This window comes from Aquarana catesbeiana, linkage group LG04, assembly GCF_042186555.1.
Source record: "Aquarana catesbeiana isolate 2022-GZ linkage group LG04, ASM4218655v1, whole genome shotgun sequence".
In the NCBI taxonomy this organism is placed as follows: domain Eukaryota; kingdom Metazoa; phylum Chordata; class Amphibia; order Anura; family Ranidae; genus Aquarana; species Aquarana catesbeiana.
In genome coordinates, this window is record NC_133327.1 from 369327259 (window position 1) to 369339919 (window position 12661).

General features: G+C 42.3%; 1 protein-coding gene across 1 annotated transcript in view; it reads right to left on the reverse strand.

Annotated features, from left to right (window-relative positions):
- Positions 1-4444: 4444 nt before the first annotated feature.
- Positions 4445-12661, reverse strand: part of AK9 (adenylate kinase 9) — a 162697-nt gene continuing 154480 nt past the window's right edge. Inside the window, 5 exon segments of the mRNA XM_073627060.1 lie at positions 4445-4782; positions 6110-6224; positions 8541-8643; positions 9480-9578; positions 11071-11240. Of these exon segments, the coding sequence (XP_073483161.1) occupies positions 4580-4782; positions 6110-6224; positions 8541-8643; positions 9480-9578; positions 11071-11240 (690 nt within the window). The 3' untranslated portion in view covers positions 4445-4579.

A 12661-nucleotide genomic window follows, 5' to 3' on the forward strand; every position in this document is an offset into this window, starting at 1 on the left:
AGGACCATTGGAGTCCATCATACAGTATGCATGTTCATCCTATAGTAATAAATAGGGCCATGGTGCGCATATGCAGTGTGAAGCGGAGCCCACAATAGGTTTCCTTTGCAAAGGTTGTGCTTCACTGGGCTGGGCAGCACGGTGAACATCAATGGATTGAGGCTTAAAGGGGTTGTAAACGTAAAAAATTTTTCACCTTAATGCATTCTATGCATTAAGGTGAAAAAACTTCCGACAATACCGCCGCCCCCAGCCCCCCCGTTTTACTTACCTGACCCCTCGAAAGTCAGCCGCTCGCTCCCAACATCCATTTTGCTGCTCAGCCTGGCTGCTGATTGGCTACAGTGGATGGATTGAAAGCAGCGCAGCCATTGGCTCGCGCTGCTGTCAGTCACATCCAATGACGCGGCGCACCGGGGGGCGGGGCCGAGTGATACAGTGAGCGGCTATAGCTGCTGGCTGTATCATGGGAGCGCGCCCGTAAGAACTAACCACCATGCGAGGGAGCTCGCATTAAGGTGGTTAGTTCTTGTGGGGAGGAGCTGAAACAGCCGCCGAGGGACCCCAGAAGACCAGGTTCGGGGCCACTCTGTGCAAAACGAGCTGCACAGTGAAGGTAAGTATAACATGTTTGTTATTTTTTTTTGAAAAAAAAATTACCTTTACAACCCCTTTAAGGTATGTAGGTTACAGGTTGGGCTTGAGTCACGAGGGTGGGGTTAATGCTTTAAAGTGATAGAGATAAACAGAGATAAAGTTTTTACTAAAATGAAAAATATATTATACTTATCTGCTCTGTGCAAGGATATTATACATAGTGGTGGCTTACCTCTTCTTTTTCATTCCCTCCGCCAAAGCCGTCCGCTCATCCTCTTCTATAAGTGCCCCCTGAGCAAGCCATGTGCAGAGGGGGCACCTGTTGAGATGTATTTCCAAGTGGGGCTGTGTGCATCCATTGACAAACACAGCACAGCTCAGCCATACCCCCCCCCCCCCACTCCTCACAAGGTTTGAGTTACAGCAGCAGGAACCAAAGGCTGTGAGAAGAGGAGAGGGAGAGGAGGGCTGCAGTTGGTCAGAACGCTACATTGAGAGAAAACTCAGGGAAGAGTTTAGGGATGGGGGAACAGGTGTTGGAAGGTTCTTTATGAGGTTGTAAACCTCTCTGTGGAAGTTGTACCTATAGGTAAGCCTAGAATATGGCTTACCTATAGGTACTGTAAATATCTCCTAAACTTGCACTAATTAGGAGATATATACTGTGTTTTGTGCCGATGCCTGCATCGGCACATATGCTGTGCAGAAATGGCCCCGTGCCGTTTCTTTGCGAGCAAGTACCATGACTGGCAGCTCCCGTGCGCAAAAACCTTTTGTGTTTGGAACCACTTATCTTTGTCGTTCTAGCTGGACGTCATATGATGTCCTCCCAAAACACGCTTTCCACACGCCCCACGGGCTGCTCTGCAGCGCAATTTGTCACAGCTGATGACTGATCAGTGTACTGGCTGCTGCTAGGACCAATCACAGCACATCACATGACAATTGTAAACAATGAATGGCTTTGAGTCATGCCATTCATTGTGTATAATTGTGTTGCTAGTTGTGATTGGTCACAGTGATCACTTGGTACAAACAGGGCCATTCACAGCCCATCTGTACCATGTGATTAGTTGTGGCCAATCACAGCTATTCACAGCAATACACACTGAATAAATCAATTTCTTTCCATAAGAATGGTTGCTTATACCAGTGAAATTCACTGGTATAAACAATCATAATGTGTAAAAAAAAAAAAAAAAAATCCTGATCACTCCAGAGTAGTACACTGTTAACACTGTATTGCTCTGGTCACAGTGTGTTTAAAAAAAATTCTAGATAAAATGAATTAATAAAAAAAGAAAATAACATTGAAAAAATATATATTTTTTTTACATACAGTCAATTGATCTCCACCACATCAGTTATATGATGACACTGTACTGCACTAGTGACAGTATATTTAAAAAAAATTTGAAAACATTTTTTTTTTCTTCATTTTCCAAAAAATTGTGACAAAAAATTACAACTTCTTAAAACTTGCCATGCCTCTTACTAAATACATTGGACTGTCTACTTTCCAAAAAGGGGTTATTTGGGGGATATTTGTACTGTCCTGGTGTTTCTGGGCCTCAAGAAATGAGACAGGCAGTCAGTACATCAGGATTGATACATTTTCAGATATACTGTATACCATAGTTTGTGGACTGTATACATTTCCTACAGACTAAATAATAAACACTGATTTGGGTTATTTTCGTCAAAGAAATGTAACAGAATACCGTTTGGCCTAAATTTATGAAGAAAGATGAGGTATATGCAAAAATTTGTAACAAACAAAAATGCAAAAAATAAAATCCCAGTGATGATTAACCGGTTCCCGACCGGCGCACGTCGATGTACGTCGGCAGAATGGCACGGCTGGGCAAATGGACTTACAGGTACGTCCATTTGAATTCCCCGCTGTGCCATTGTGTGCGCATGCCGGCCGAGAGCTCTGTGAGTCGGGTCGCGAGTCCCGCGGACTCGATCACCATGGGGATACCTGCGATCGCCTCACAGAGAGGACGAGTGGGGAGATGCTGATGTAAACAGCATCTCCCCGTTCTGCCTAGTGACAAGTGTCACTGATCACAGCTCCCTGTCATCGGGAGCAGTGATCAGAGTAATGACACTGCTAGCCCATCCCCCTACAGTTAGTAATCACTCCCCTAGGACATACTTAACCCCTCCCCGCCCCCTAGTGGTTAACCCCTTCACTGCCAGTGTCATTTACACAGTAATCAGTGCATTTTTAATTGCACCGATCGCTGTATAAATGACAATGGTCCCAAAAATGTGTCAAAAATGTCCGACATGTCTGCCATAACGTCGCAGTCACAATAAAAATCGCTGATCACCGCCATTACTAATAAAAAAATTAATAAAAATGCCATAAAACTATCCCCTATTTAGTAAACGCTATAACTTTTGCAAAAACCAATCAATAAACGCTTATTGCGATTTTTTTTTACCAAAAATATGTAGAAGAATACGATCGGCCTAAACTGAGGAAAAAAATTTTTTTTTATATATTTTTGGGGGATATTTATTATAGCAAAATGTAAAAAATAATGCATTTTTATAATAATGTTTATAACAATGTTTTTTTTTCAAAATTGTCGCTCTTGTTTTGTTTATAGCGCAAAAAATAAAAATCGCAGAGGCGATCAAATACCACCAAAAGAAAGCTCTATTTGTGGGAAAAAAAGGACGTCAATTTTGTTTGGGAGCCACGTCGCACGACCGCGCAATTGTCAGTTAAAGTGACGCAGTGCCGAATCACAAAAAACGTTCTGGTCAGGAAGGGGGTAAAATCTTCTGGGGCTGAAGTGGTTAAATACCACCAAAGGAAGGTTTTATTTGTGTGAACAAAAATTTCATATGGGTACAGTGTTGCCTGACCCAGTAGCGTATCATCCATGTGTGCAGGGTGTAAACTGCACACGGGCCTCCAAGAGGGGGGGGGGGGGCACTGTGACCCACACTGCACACATGAATGATTGTTCCTTGATCGGGACGATGATCGGTGCGGTGTGGGGAAAGTTGCGAGCACCGATCTCCCTGCATGGCTTTTCAGACAGCCGCTTCTCCTCCTCTCCCTCCAGCGGCTGTCAGCTGAAATGTCATATCGGTGCTTGCAACTTTCTCCCCCTGTCCGCCGTGTCCTCCTCCTCCTCCAGCCCCATGTTCTCCGGACCCCTGTGTCCTCCTCCTCCTCCAACCGCTGTGTCCTCCTCCTCCAGTTCCGTGTTCTCTGGGCTCAACCCCCTCCTCCGCCCCCCCTCGTTCCCCCACAGCCGGCTTCCTCCTCTCCTCTCCCGGGATGTGTCAGGATGGAGAGCGGAGGAAGGGGCCGGTAAATATGTAACTTACCGGCTTCTTCCTTTTCTGAATTGGACATAGAGAGTGATCGTTACCGAACGCTCTCTATGTCCTGTAATAACTGAGCAGAGTAAACTGTGTGTTACTCTGCTTCAGTTTATGAATGAACGGGAGCCGTTGTCTTCTGTCCATTCATCTTCAGTGCAGAGAAAGGGACTGGGGAATCTGTGCCCTCAGCCTCTTTCTCTGTCTCAAAGGGGAGATGTCAGGGGTCTGTTTAGACCCCTGACATGTCACCAAAGCCCCCCAACTGTTATATGAAAAAAAATCCAATAAATATTACAAAAAAAATTGTAAAAGAATGATAAAAAATAAAAATGGGTAAAAAAGAATATAAAATAAACAATCAGGCAGGCCCTTGCACTACACGGTTTTGGTATATCTAAAGGAAATCAGACAGTAAAAGTTGTATAGTGTGTATGGGGGTCTAAATCCCTGGAAAGCTACTTTGTTCAATCTCAGTTGAAGAATTAAAGATACAAACTATGAGACATTACTTTATTTAAAGTGGCATGGAGCTTTTTAAAATTGTATTAATAATGCACACTATTTAACAGAGATTTATTTGACATATTTTAAATATACATATATTATGTTTCCTTTACAGAAAAATCACTTGTTAAATAAACGTTGGATCCACGTTTTTCAGTGAAAGAAAAGACTGCATTTTGAAGTCAAAATCAATAGGTCTTCTCTGAGGTTCTTTATATTTGCGAGTCATCTTGTCTCCCAGATAAGTAATCAGATCACAACACTCCACAAATTTCTCTATCTTCTTCTTGTATTTGTTACGAATATAATCTGAATTGCGTGAATTGTATGCTAAAAATAAAAAGACTCTCTTAGTATTAACATTTGGCGAGGACAACAACACATGTTAATATTTGAAAACAGTGAGCTTCAATTATCAATGCATTTGAAGGGCAAAAAAATCTGTTGCTAATAGCAACCAAATGGTAATTTTGTTCAGTGCAAGTCTGAAATGTAACAAATCAATTTTTTGGTTGCCAGGAGAAACACGCACTGGCTTAGAAAAAATTGATATGTGATACCCACAATAAGACTGCAGTTGATTATCCAGCAGCAGTAAAGAACACACACAATCTACCCTAGTCACAACAGATATGGCACACTTTCCGATTAGCTGCTTTGGGTTAAGGGCCGTACACTAGGGCCGAATATCAGGCGGTATCGGCCGTTCAATAGAAACCAGTCAACATTCGGCCCCTGTGTACGACAGCTGATCTCACAGAAGCTGGCCAAACGTCTGGCTTTTGTCAAAAGGGCCAAAAAGGTCTGCCGATGAACATCCGATCAGTGCTCTCAGCAAATGGCTGTCCATTTAGAGACATTGCTGCTACTAAGGAAGACGATGTGTCTCCCAAAAATAAGAGCGTGTCATCAGCATATAAGGCAATCTTGTCCTCTCATAAGGGTCTACAAAACCCAATAATATTCGATGATTGGTGGATAGCAGCAGCCAAAGGTTCAAGGGCCAGGGCAAAAAGTAGAGGGTGATAATCCCTGTCTTGCTCCTCATTGTAAAGAGAAAGGGGCTGATACATGCCCATTTACCTGAACTCGTGCCACCAGGGCAGCATAAAGGAGTTGTATCAAACTTATAAACTGGGGTCCAAATCCAAACTTCTCTAAGCAGTGCCATAGAAAATCCCATTCTATGCTATCAAAAGCTTTTGCCGCATCAAGCGACAATATAGCTCTATTGTCCACTTTTTTTCCTTAAGTTAGACAAGGACATAAAATATCACAGTTGATACTGCCAGCTGCTACAGAGAGAGAGCCAAGAGGGCCAGGTTGGCATGGACATGTGACTCAAAAAATACACCAAAAATGCAACTGCGGTGCGTTTTTGATGTGTTTTCCATTTTTTTCAATGGGGAGCTGCATTTTTGGTGTGGTTTTGAAAAGTGCATCAAAGATGCAGCACTATGGACTTTTTAAAACGCATTGTACCTGCAGCACAGTGGTGTGAAGAGTCCCATAGGATTTAAATATTTTTAGTTTTCCAGCAAAAACACATCTGTGTGAAAGGGACTTAACTGGATATGGTACTTGTGAGTCTTTAGTTGTACTTAAAGCCCTATGAAATGTAAAGCTAAACAAATTTACCCTCTCGGAATTTACTTACCTTTGAGGTGATAAGCGATATATAACAGAGCAGATCGTTTTACGCTTAGAAATGGATACTTAGGCTTTAAACAGCCTACATCATTTAAAGCCTTTATTAAAGCAGTGGCTGCTCCCTGGAAAAAAAAATAAGAAGTACATCAGAATAAAAATTTTTTTTATACTCCTTCTGTGAAAAGACACTGTACATAGCTAATTCATGTCAATTAGAAGGTGTCAGCAAAAACAGAGCAAACTGAATGTGGAGCATGAGTTTGGACCCATCTATAGAAATAATGGGGAACACAGCAGGTGAAAGGCCGAGGTGGGGCTGCGTTGAAGAAAAAGCTGAGCAGCCCTGCAGGTGAGTATTTTCCCACGGAGAAAACATTGTGGAGGGGAGTACAGTCCATAAATAAAAAATTCAGTAAAAGTTGTAGTGATATTTGGTAAGAGCAATACATTTTTATAGCCTTTGATGGCTCCAGTTATATGATCCATGCACTAAATGGGTTTTTTAATTTCTGTGCACTACATGTTTATTGCAACACAGAGAAAGACAAAATTAACTCCATGCTCCCTGGTTGACAAGGTGGGTGGTAGATTTTTATTAGATAAAGTATAATAAACCTATACGTGTCTCAGTTTATTTCCATAGAAGCAACACTGGCGCATTTCACTTTTTCAAAGTACAAGAATTGCAGCTGTATATCATGATATGAAGACAGTTAAAGTGTATATGTAGACAATTTTTTTTTTAAATTTTGGATTGAGTAGGTAAGAGTTAAAAGCCCTGTCCTATTAGGGAGATTTCTCTTCACTTCCTGTTCCATGGATGCAACATGAAGGAAGAGGACATCTCTAGAAAGTGAAGGAAATTCACCTCTTAGACAGTTGTCACCAGAACAGATGTCCCCATTGAAGTATTTGCCCCATCTCCTGTTCTGGTGAAAACTGTAAAAGTTTGGATTTCCACCTATTGAGGACAGACAACAATAAAATCATGACAGGGTCCTACAAAAAAAATGTTTCGACTATACACACATCAGCTTTACAAAAAGAATACTAGGCTGTCCCACATGGGTATAGCAGCATAGTATGCTAAACCTACCTACCAGCCATGGCTCCCTTTCTGTTTAAGCAATTAGGTCCACAATCACATTTAGAAGGGGGGTAAATCCCCTACAGCAACTGATAGGGCAGGTGCCCTCTAGTCCTCCCTCACAGGCAATGACGTCCAACATTATGCTGTGCTCCACCATGTGCCCCCCAATTAAAAATTTTTTTTTTTTACAAAAAGGCAATGTCTAAGAGGGAGAGCGTCCCTAGTCAACTCCTGCGGGTAATTCCTCCCCCCTCCCTCTGCTCGCTGACACTGCATAATGTGAATGCTCACACAACCACGGCCACCCGATCTGCTCCTTCCCCTGCATCCTCATTGGCAGGGAGAAGAGCGAGTTGCAGGAAGGACTCCACCAGGACTCTCAGTTACTGAAAAAACAGACTGATTTCTCCCGTCCTTAAGACAGGAGAACCAGCCTGTAAATTCCAAGAGATGCCAGACCAGCGCTGTCAATAGCAGGGGCAGGACAGCAAGAGGAGGCTGGGGAACCCCACAGTGGCAGAACACCAGGGCCCGGTGGCAAGACAACCTTTGCAACCCTGATAGTTCTCCCACTGCTTTGGACCCTTATATTTTCTTGGTATGCTGGTGACATATATCTCTTGTTTTCTGCCACCCTGGGGGGGCCTCAATACAGTAGGAAGGTAGCTCACTGCAGAACATGTGAAAGGGCCATTGTGGGATTGTAGTAAAGGGCCCCAGGATATATATTTGCATTTTATAGTTGCCCCCCTACTTTTGTCCCTGTCCCCCCATGTGACCCCCCTAAATATGAAAGCTGGAGACGCCACTGCTCACAGGAGGGAGAGCCTTCAAGTTTATTCGGGCCACACATGAGTAGTGTGTACTCTCTCCTGTGGCCGCTGCTGAACTCAATGTAGGCAACAGACAAGAGTACACGCTGCGCATGTGCAGTCTGAGAAAACAAGATAGTGCTCTCTCCCATAGCACTAGTGGGTGCTGGTCCCAACAGCTGCTCCTTCCCTACAAAAACTGAAGATGGAACCATAGCTGGCTGCAAAGGATTTAAGACTCCTTCTAAATGTGGTTGTAGACTTCATTGTTTAAACCGAAAGGAAGCCCTGGCTGGTAGGTAGGTTTAGCACACTATGGTGCTTTACCCATGTGGGACAGCATAGTGTACTTTTTGTATAAAGCTGAATTTACACTTAACTCATACTGGTTCATGATTAATCTATAGTAAATAGCAAGTTTTTGTTTGCAAACAATGTTTATGATTAATTCAGAATTCAAATAATAGACAGTACAGATCTCAGTACTATAAATCGGTATACTACTTTACAATTCGTATGTTATATTAGATTGTTACCTGTTCCAGATATCCAGTTAAAGGAAGAGACGTTAGCACAATTGGCTCCATCTTTGGTGGCAGTTTAGATGGAAGTGTGTGGTTCCAATACTGTTCTGGGAATCTAGAAACAAAATGACAAGGGTTACGTTTGGTGATTGCTAGTCTCTTTATCCCACTGCTGAAATTCATAGCACATTTTTGTATACTTCCTCAGCTGCTAGAAGCAAGTGGTGGATAACTTCAAGGGCAGAAAAAGCCAGCTTGGGACTTTTTACACCTCTGGGCATTCTTTCAATGAAAACATACTAATAGTCATGATATAATCGCCATTGGAAGGTCAGTGTGAAAAGCTACTCTAAGTGGAGCATAAAATCGAGCAATAAATCTAGCATGCACAAAGCACAGTAAAAATGTACTTGCTTTCAAGATGATCGCATTGTTGTGTTGTAAAAGTGTAAAACAGTGACCTAAAGCAGTGCTAGGACAAGGTCATCCACAGCTCAGGGCAAAGATGCCTAACAGCGCCCCCCTAAAATATCCCCTCCCACCCCCAAAAAAACATCCTAGCTATAATCTTCACACTTACCCCTCAAGCATAAATTCCCTTTGAAAGCCAAAATTCTCCCCAAAGAAAAATTCCCCTTCTTCCAGAACAAATCCCCCCTCCCAGCTTAAATTCTCTCCCTCCCCAGATCCCCCTTCCTAGCATAAATCCTCTACCCATCAAATTTCCCCTCTGAGCATAAATCCTCTCTCCCCCAATCCCCCCCCCACCCGGCACAAATCCCCCCCCCCCCCCCCCATTCCGTCTTCTAACACAAATTCACCTTTCTAGTTCAAATTCCCTCTCCACAGCACCCCTTCTAACACAACTCCCCAAATCCCCACTGCACCCAGAACAGCCGCTCTTGCCCACCCCTTGTCCGGCCCATGATCTGAAGTATAATTATACAATACCTCATGAATTTTTGCAGCTTTTCTTCTCTTTCAAAAATGTAGATTTTATCTCTATATTCTGCAGCATATTCAATATTTCCAGGAACAATAGCTTCATACCTTGTAAAAAAAATAGAAACCTAAATGATAAAGCACATGTACTTACATATGAACATAGAACAGCTAGCTTTATACTTGTTCTGGTATGTATGGACATGAGAAATAGGGGTCATTAAAAATTAACAGGTTGCTGGTCAAAATTTCCAACCTAGCTATTATGTAATTACTAGAAAAGGGCCATCAACAGGCATATTGTCATCCAAACCTATTGAGAGTATAGATAGAGAACAAAAACCATGTTATATCTACTTCCGACTTCACACGGCCAGTTAGGTGCATTCTCCGGATTCCAGCGGAAGATTCTTGCGGCTGGAATGACCGGGGAAATGTGAATAGCAGCGGCTTCTCAGTCTATATAAACTAATGAGAGGCTGATAACGGTACCACTGTTCACATGTAGCTACACACTAAGCGTTTACATGCAGATGTCAGAGCTTGGACACAATCTGCTGAAAACTTTTATTTAGCCTGGTGTGCCCACAGCTCAAATTTTCACCCACAGCTTGAATGACCATCTTTAGCGCTCATTTAAACTATATGCGCTAGGATAGGTTTGTCAACACATCCCCAATGTATAGATATAAAAAAAAAAATTAATGATTCCCAACGAGTGCAGTTCCCAGTAGCACATTGCATTGATTTTTTTTGCATTTAAAAGAAGTACAGTAATGGGCTGCAAGGAAAAATATCCTGCATGTTAAAAACGCACTTCAATGTATGACAAAAAACGCAATCAGCATAGCGCACTTGCATTAACCCAAGCATTGTGGTATAAATAGGCTATATTTACCCTATAAGATATCTGAGGGATCTGTTGCTGCTCTAAAGTGCTATCAAATTCAGAGAAGGCTAGTAGAGTAAAAATAACAGGCTAAAACATGCAGATGAAATTTTGAGGTCACATGCGAACGGTGCTTTAAAAACGCTGCTGTTACAGGCGTTGAGTAAAAGCACCTCTATATACACCTATGTGTCCATGCACACAAAGGCATTTACAGGGGTATTAGAAGAGGAGTGTTTACAGGCAGAAAAAAACCCCATCAAAGCCACGTTCTGGAGAGGAGCTGAAAAGAAGAAAGAAATGTCTAAACACATATAAAAACTAGACGCGTCAGACGCGTCCAGCGTTTGAGCATTATTGCATTCCAATGAGCAGAGAAAAATTAATATTCTGGATAATAGAATGCATTAACGTTCAAACACTAAAAGTGCCTAAATATTTGTGCAATACATGGCTTTTACGTAGGTTTTTTCTGCCTAGAGTTCTGGCCTTTAGAGGGTTTTAAACAGATGCCTTGTGTGCATAAGGCCTTAGAAAGTCAGAAGCATTGGGTATTATACATTTGCAAATGGATAACAATTTTGTGATAATGTTAATTCCTATTAATTAAAAACTATCAATCCAGAAAGTGATACCTTGATTGAGTACTTCAGAAAACATTATTCATTGTCTCATTATATTACAGATGCAATACGGTATTTGTGTGCCAACCTTTTCTTCCCGTCAACATAGGTAACTGAACAGTAGCCCTTCATCTCTGCATTTTTTGGGAATCTAGCCTTCACATCAGCCACTGTTAGCTTCTTTGGTAACATCTCAAGAGCGGGGAGTGGACGTGGTGCTAGTGGTGCAACATATAATTCTGGCTCTAGTAAAAATGCCTGTTGAAAAACAGAAGCTTTTAGTCATTTTGTTACCACAGAAGCACTTTTATTTTTAATATAAAAATTACACACTGCAAAAAGGCATTCAGTGATTAGACCGCTGCATTCAGTGATTAGACTGCTGCATAACTTTAAAGACACTGGGTTAAAATGGACTGAACTGAAAAAATTAGGAAACACTTTGTTATAGAGAACATCCTGAATGTTAATTGTGCCTTTTGTCTAAATTTCCTCCAGAAAAATAATGGTGCACTTCCTGATATGTTAATCTATCCATATAAGCGTAATTTTCTTTTGTTCAACCCACTGGTTGAACAAAAGAAAATCACTCATATCCCCCATCCACACACTCGATGGATGAGAATGGGGGAAGCCTCCCGTTTGAGCTATTGTATTCTGACAGCAAGGAGATTTCCCCATTGTCAGAATACACTCATCAGCACCGCCAGCTATTGTCGGAGGTGCTGATCACAAGAAAAATTTCCAATAAGTACACATACATGGATCGATTTTGGCTGGTCCCTGCGGAACTTCTGAATTTCAATTCATGTATGGCCGGCTTTAGGGTGCCTAGGCACTCCTGTGTCAAGAGCATTATAGATGTATATCTAGAGTAAGGCCTCATGCACACGAGACGCTGTTAAACTCGCGTTCAGAGGCAGTTGGACACTTTTTTCAACTGCCCCTGAACCCATTCAATGTTATCCTATGTGTCCATGTACACAGTCTCATTTTTTGGCGTTTTTAGGCTGTTGCGTTTAACCTCGTTTTTCCAGAAGCAAAAAAATGGGTTCAGACATAAAAGTTTTCCGCATTTCTGACGCCAAACGTGGCTAAACGCTGGTACTGCGTTTAGCCGCGTTTGCAATTATAAGTGTTTTTAAAGGAACATTTTACGACCCGACTTTGGGGCCCCATATCTCAGGGCCACTTGGCGCTAGGAACCCCAAATTTGGTGGTACTAGCACTACAACATATCCAAATTTGGGGTTCCTAGCACCAAGTGACCCCGAGATACGGGGCCCCAAATTTGGGTCACAAAATGTCATTCTCTGCTCTGCAGATGCTTCTAGACGCAAACACTGTAAAACGAGGCTACACGCTGCATGCAAACGCGGCAAAACGGTCGTTTCTAAACGCCGGTTTCAGCTTTTAAAAACATGTGTTCAGCAGAGTTTGCACCGGCATCTTGTGTGCATGAGGCCTAAGTTCTCAGGAACTTCTGCCTCTGACTGCCAATCTCAGGGGATTTAGAGTGAGATTTGGTGATGTCATTATTGTGCTTATCTGTGTTCCTGCTGGAGGCTGTGACATGAAGCCACCTGCACACAAAGACACTGTAACTCATGGCATGGTCAGTCAGTAATGGAGAAAGGTTAGCTGCAGGAAGACACCAGGCATTACTGGTGACTGCCTGC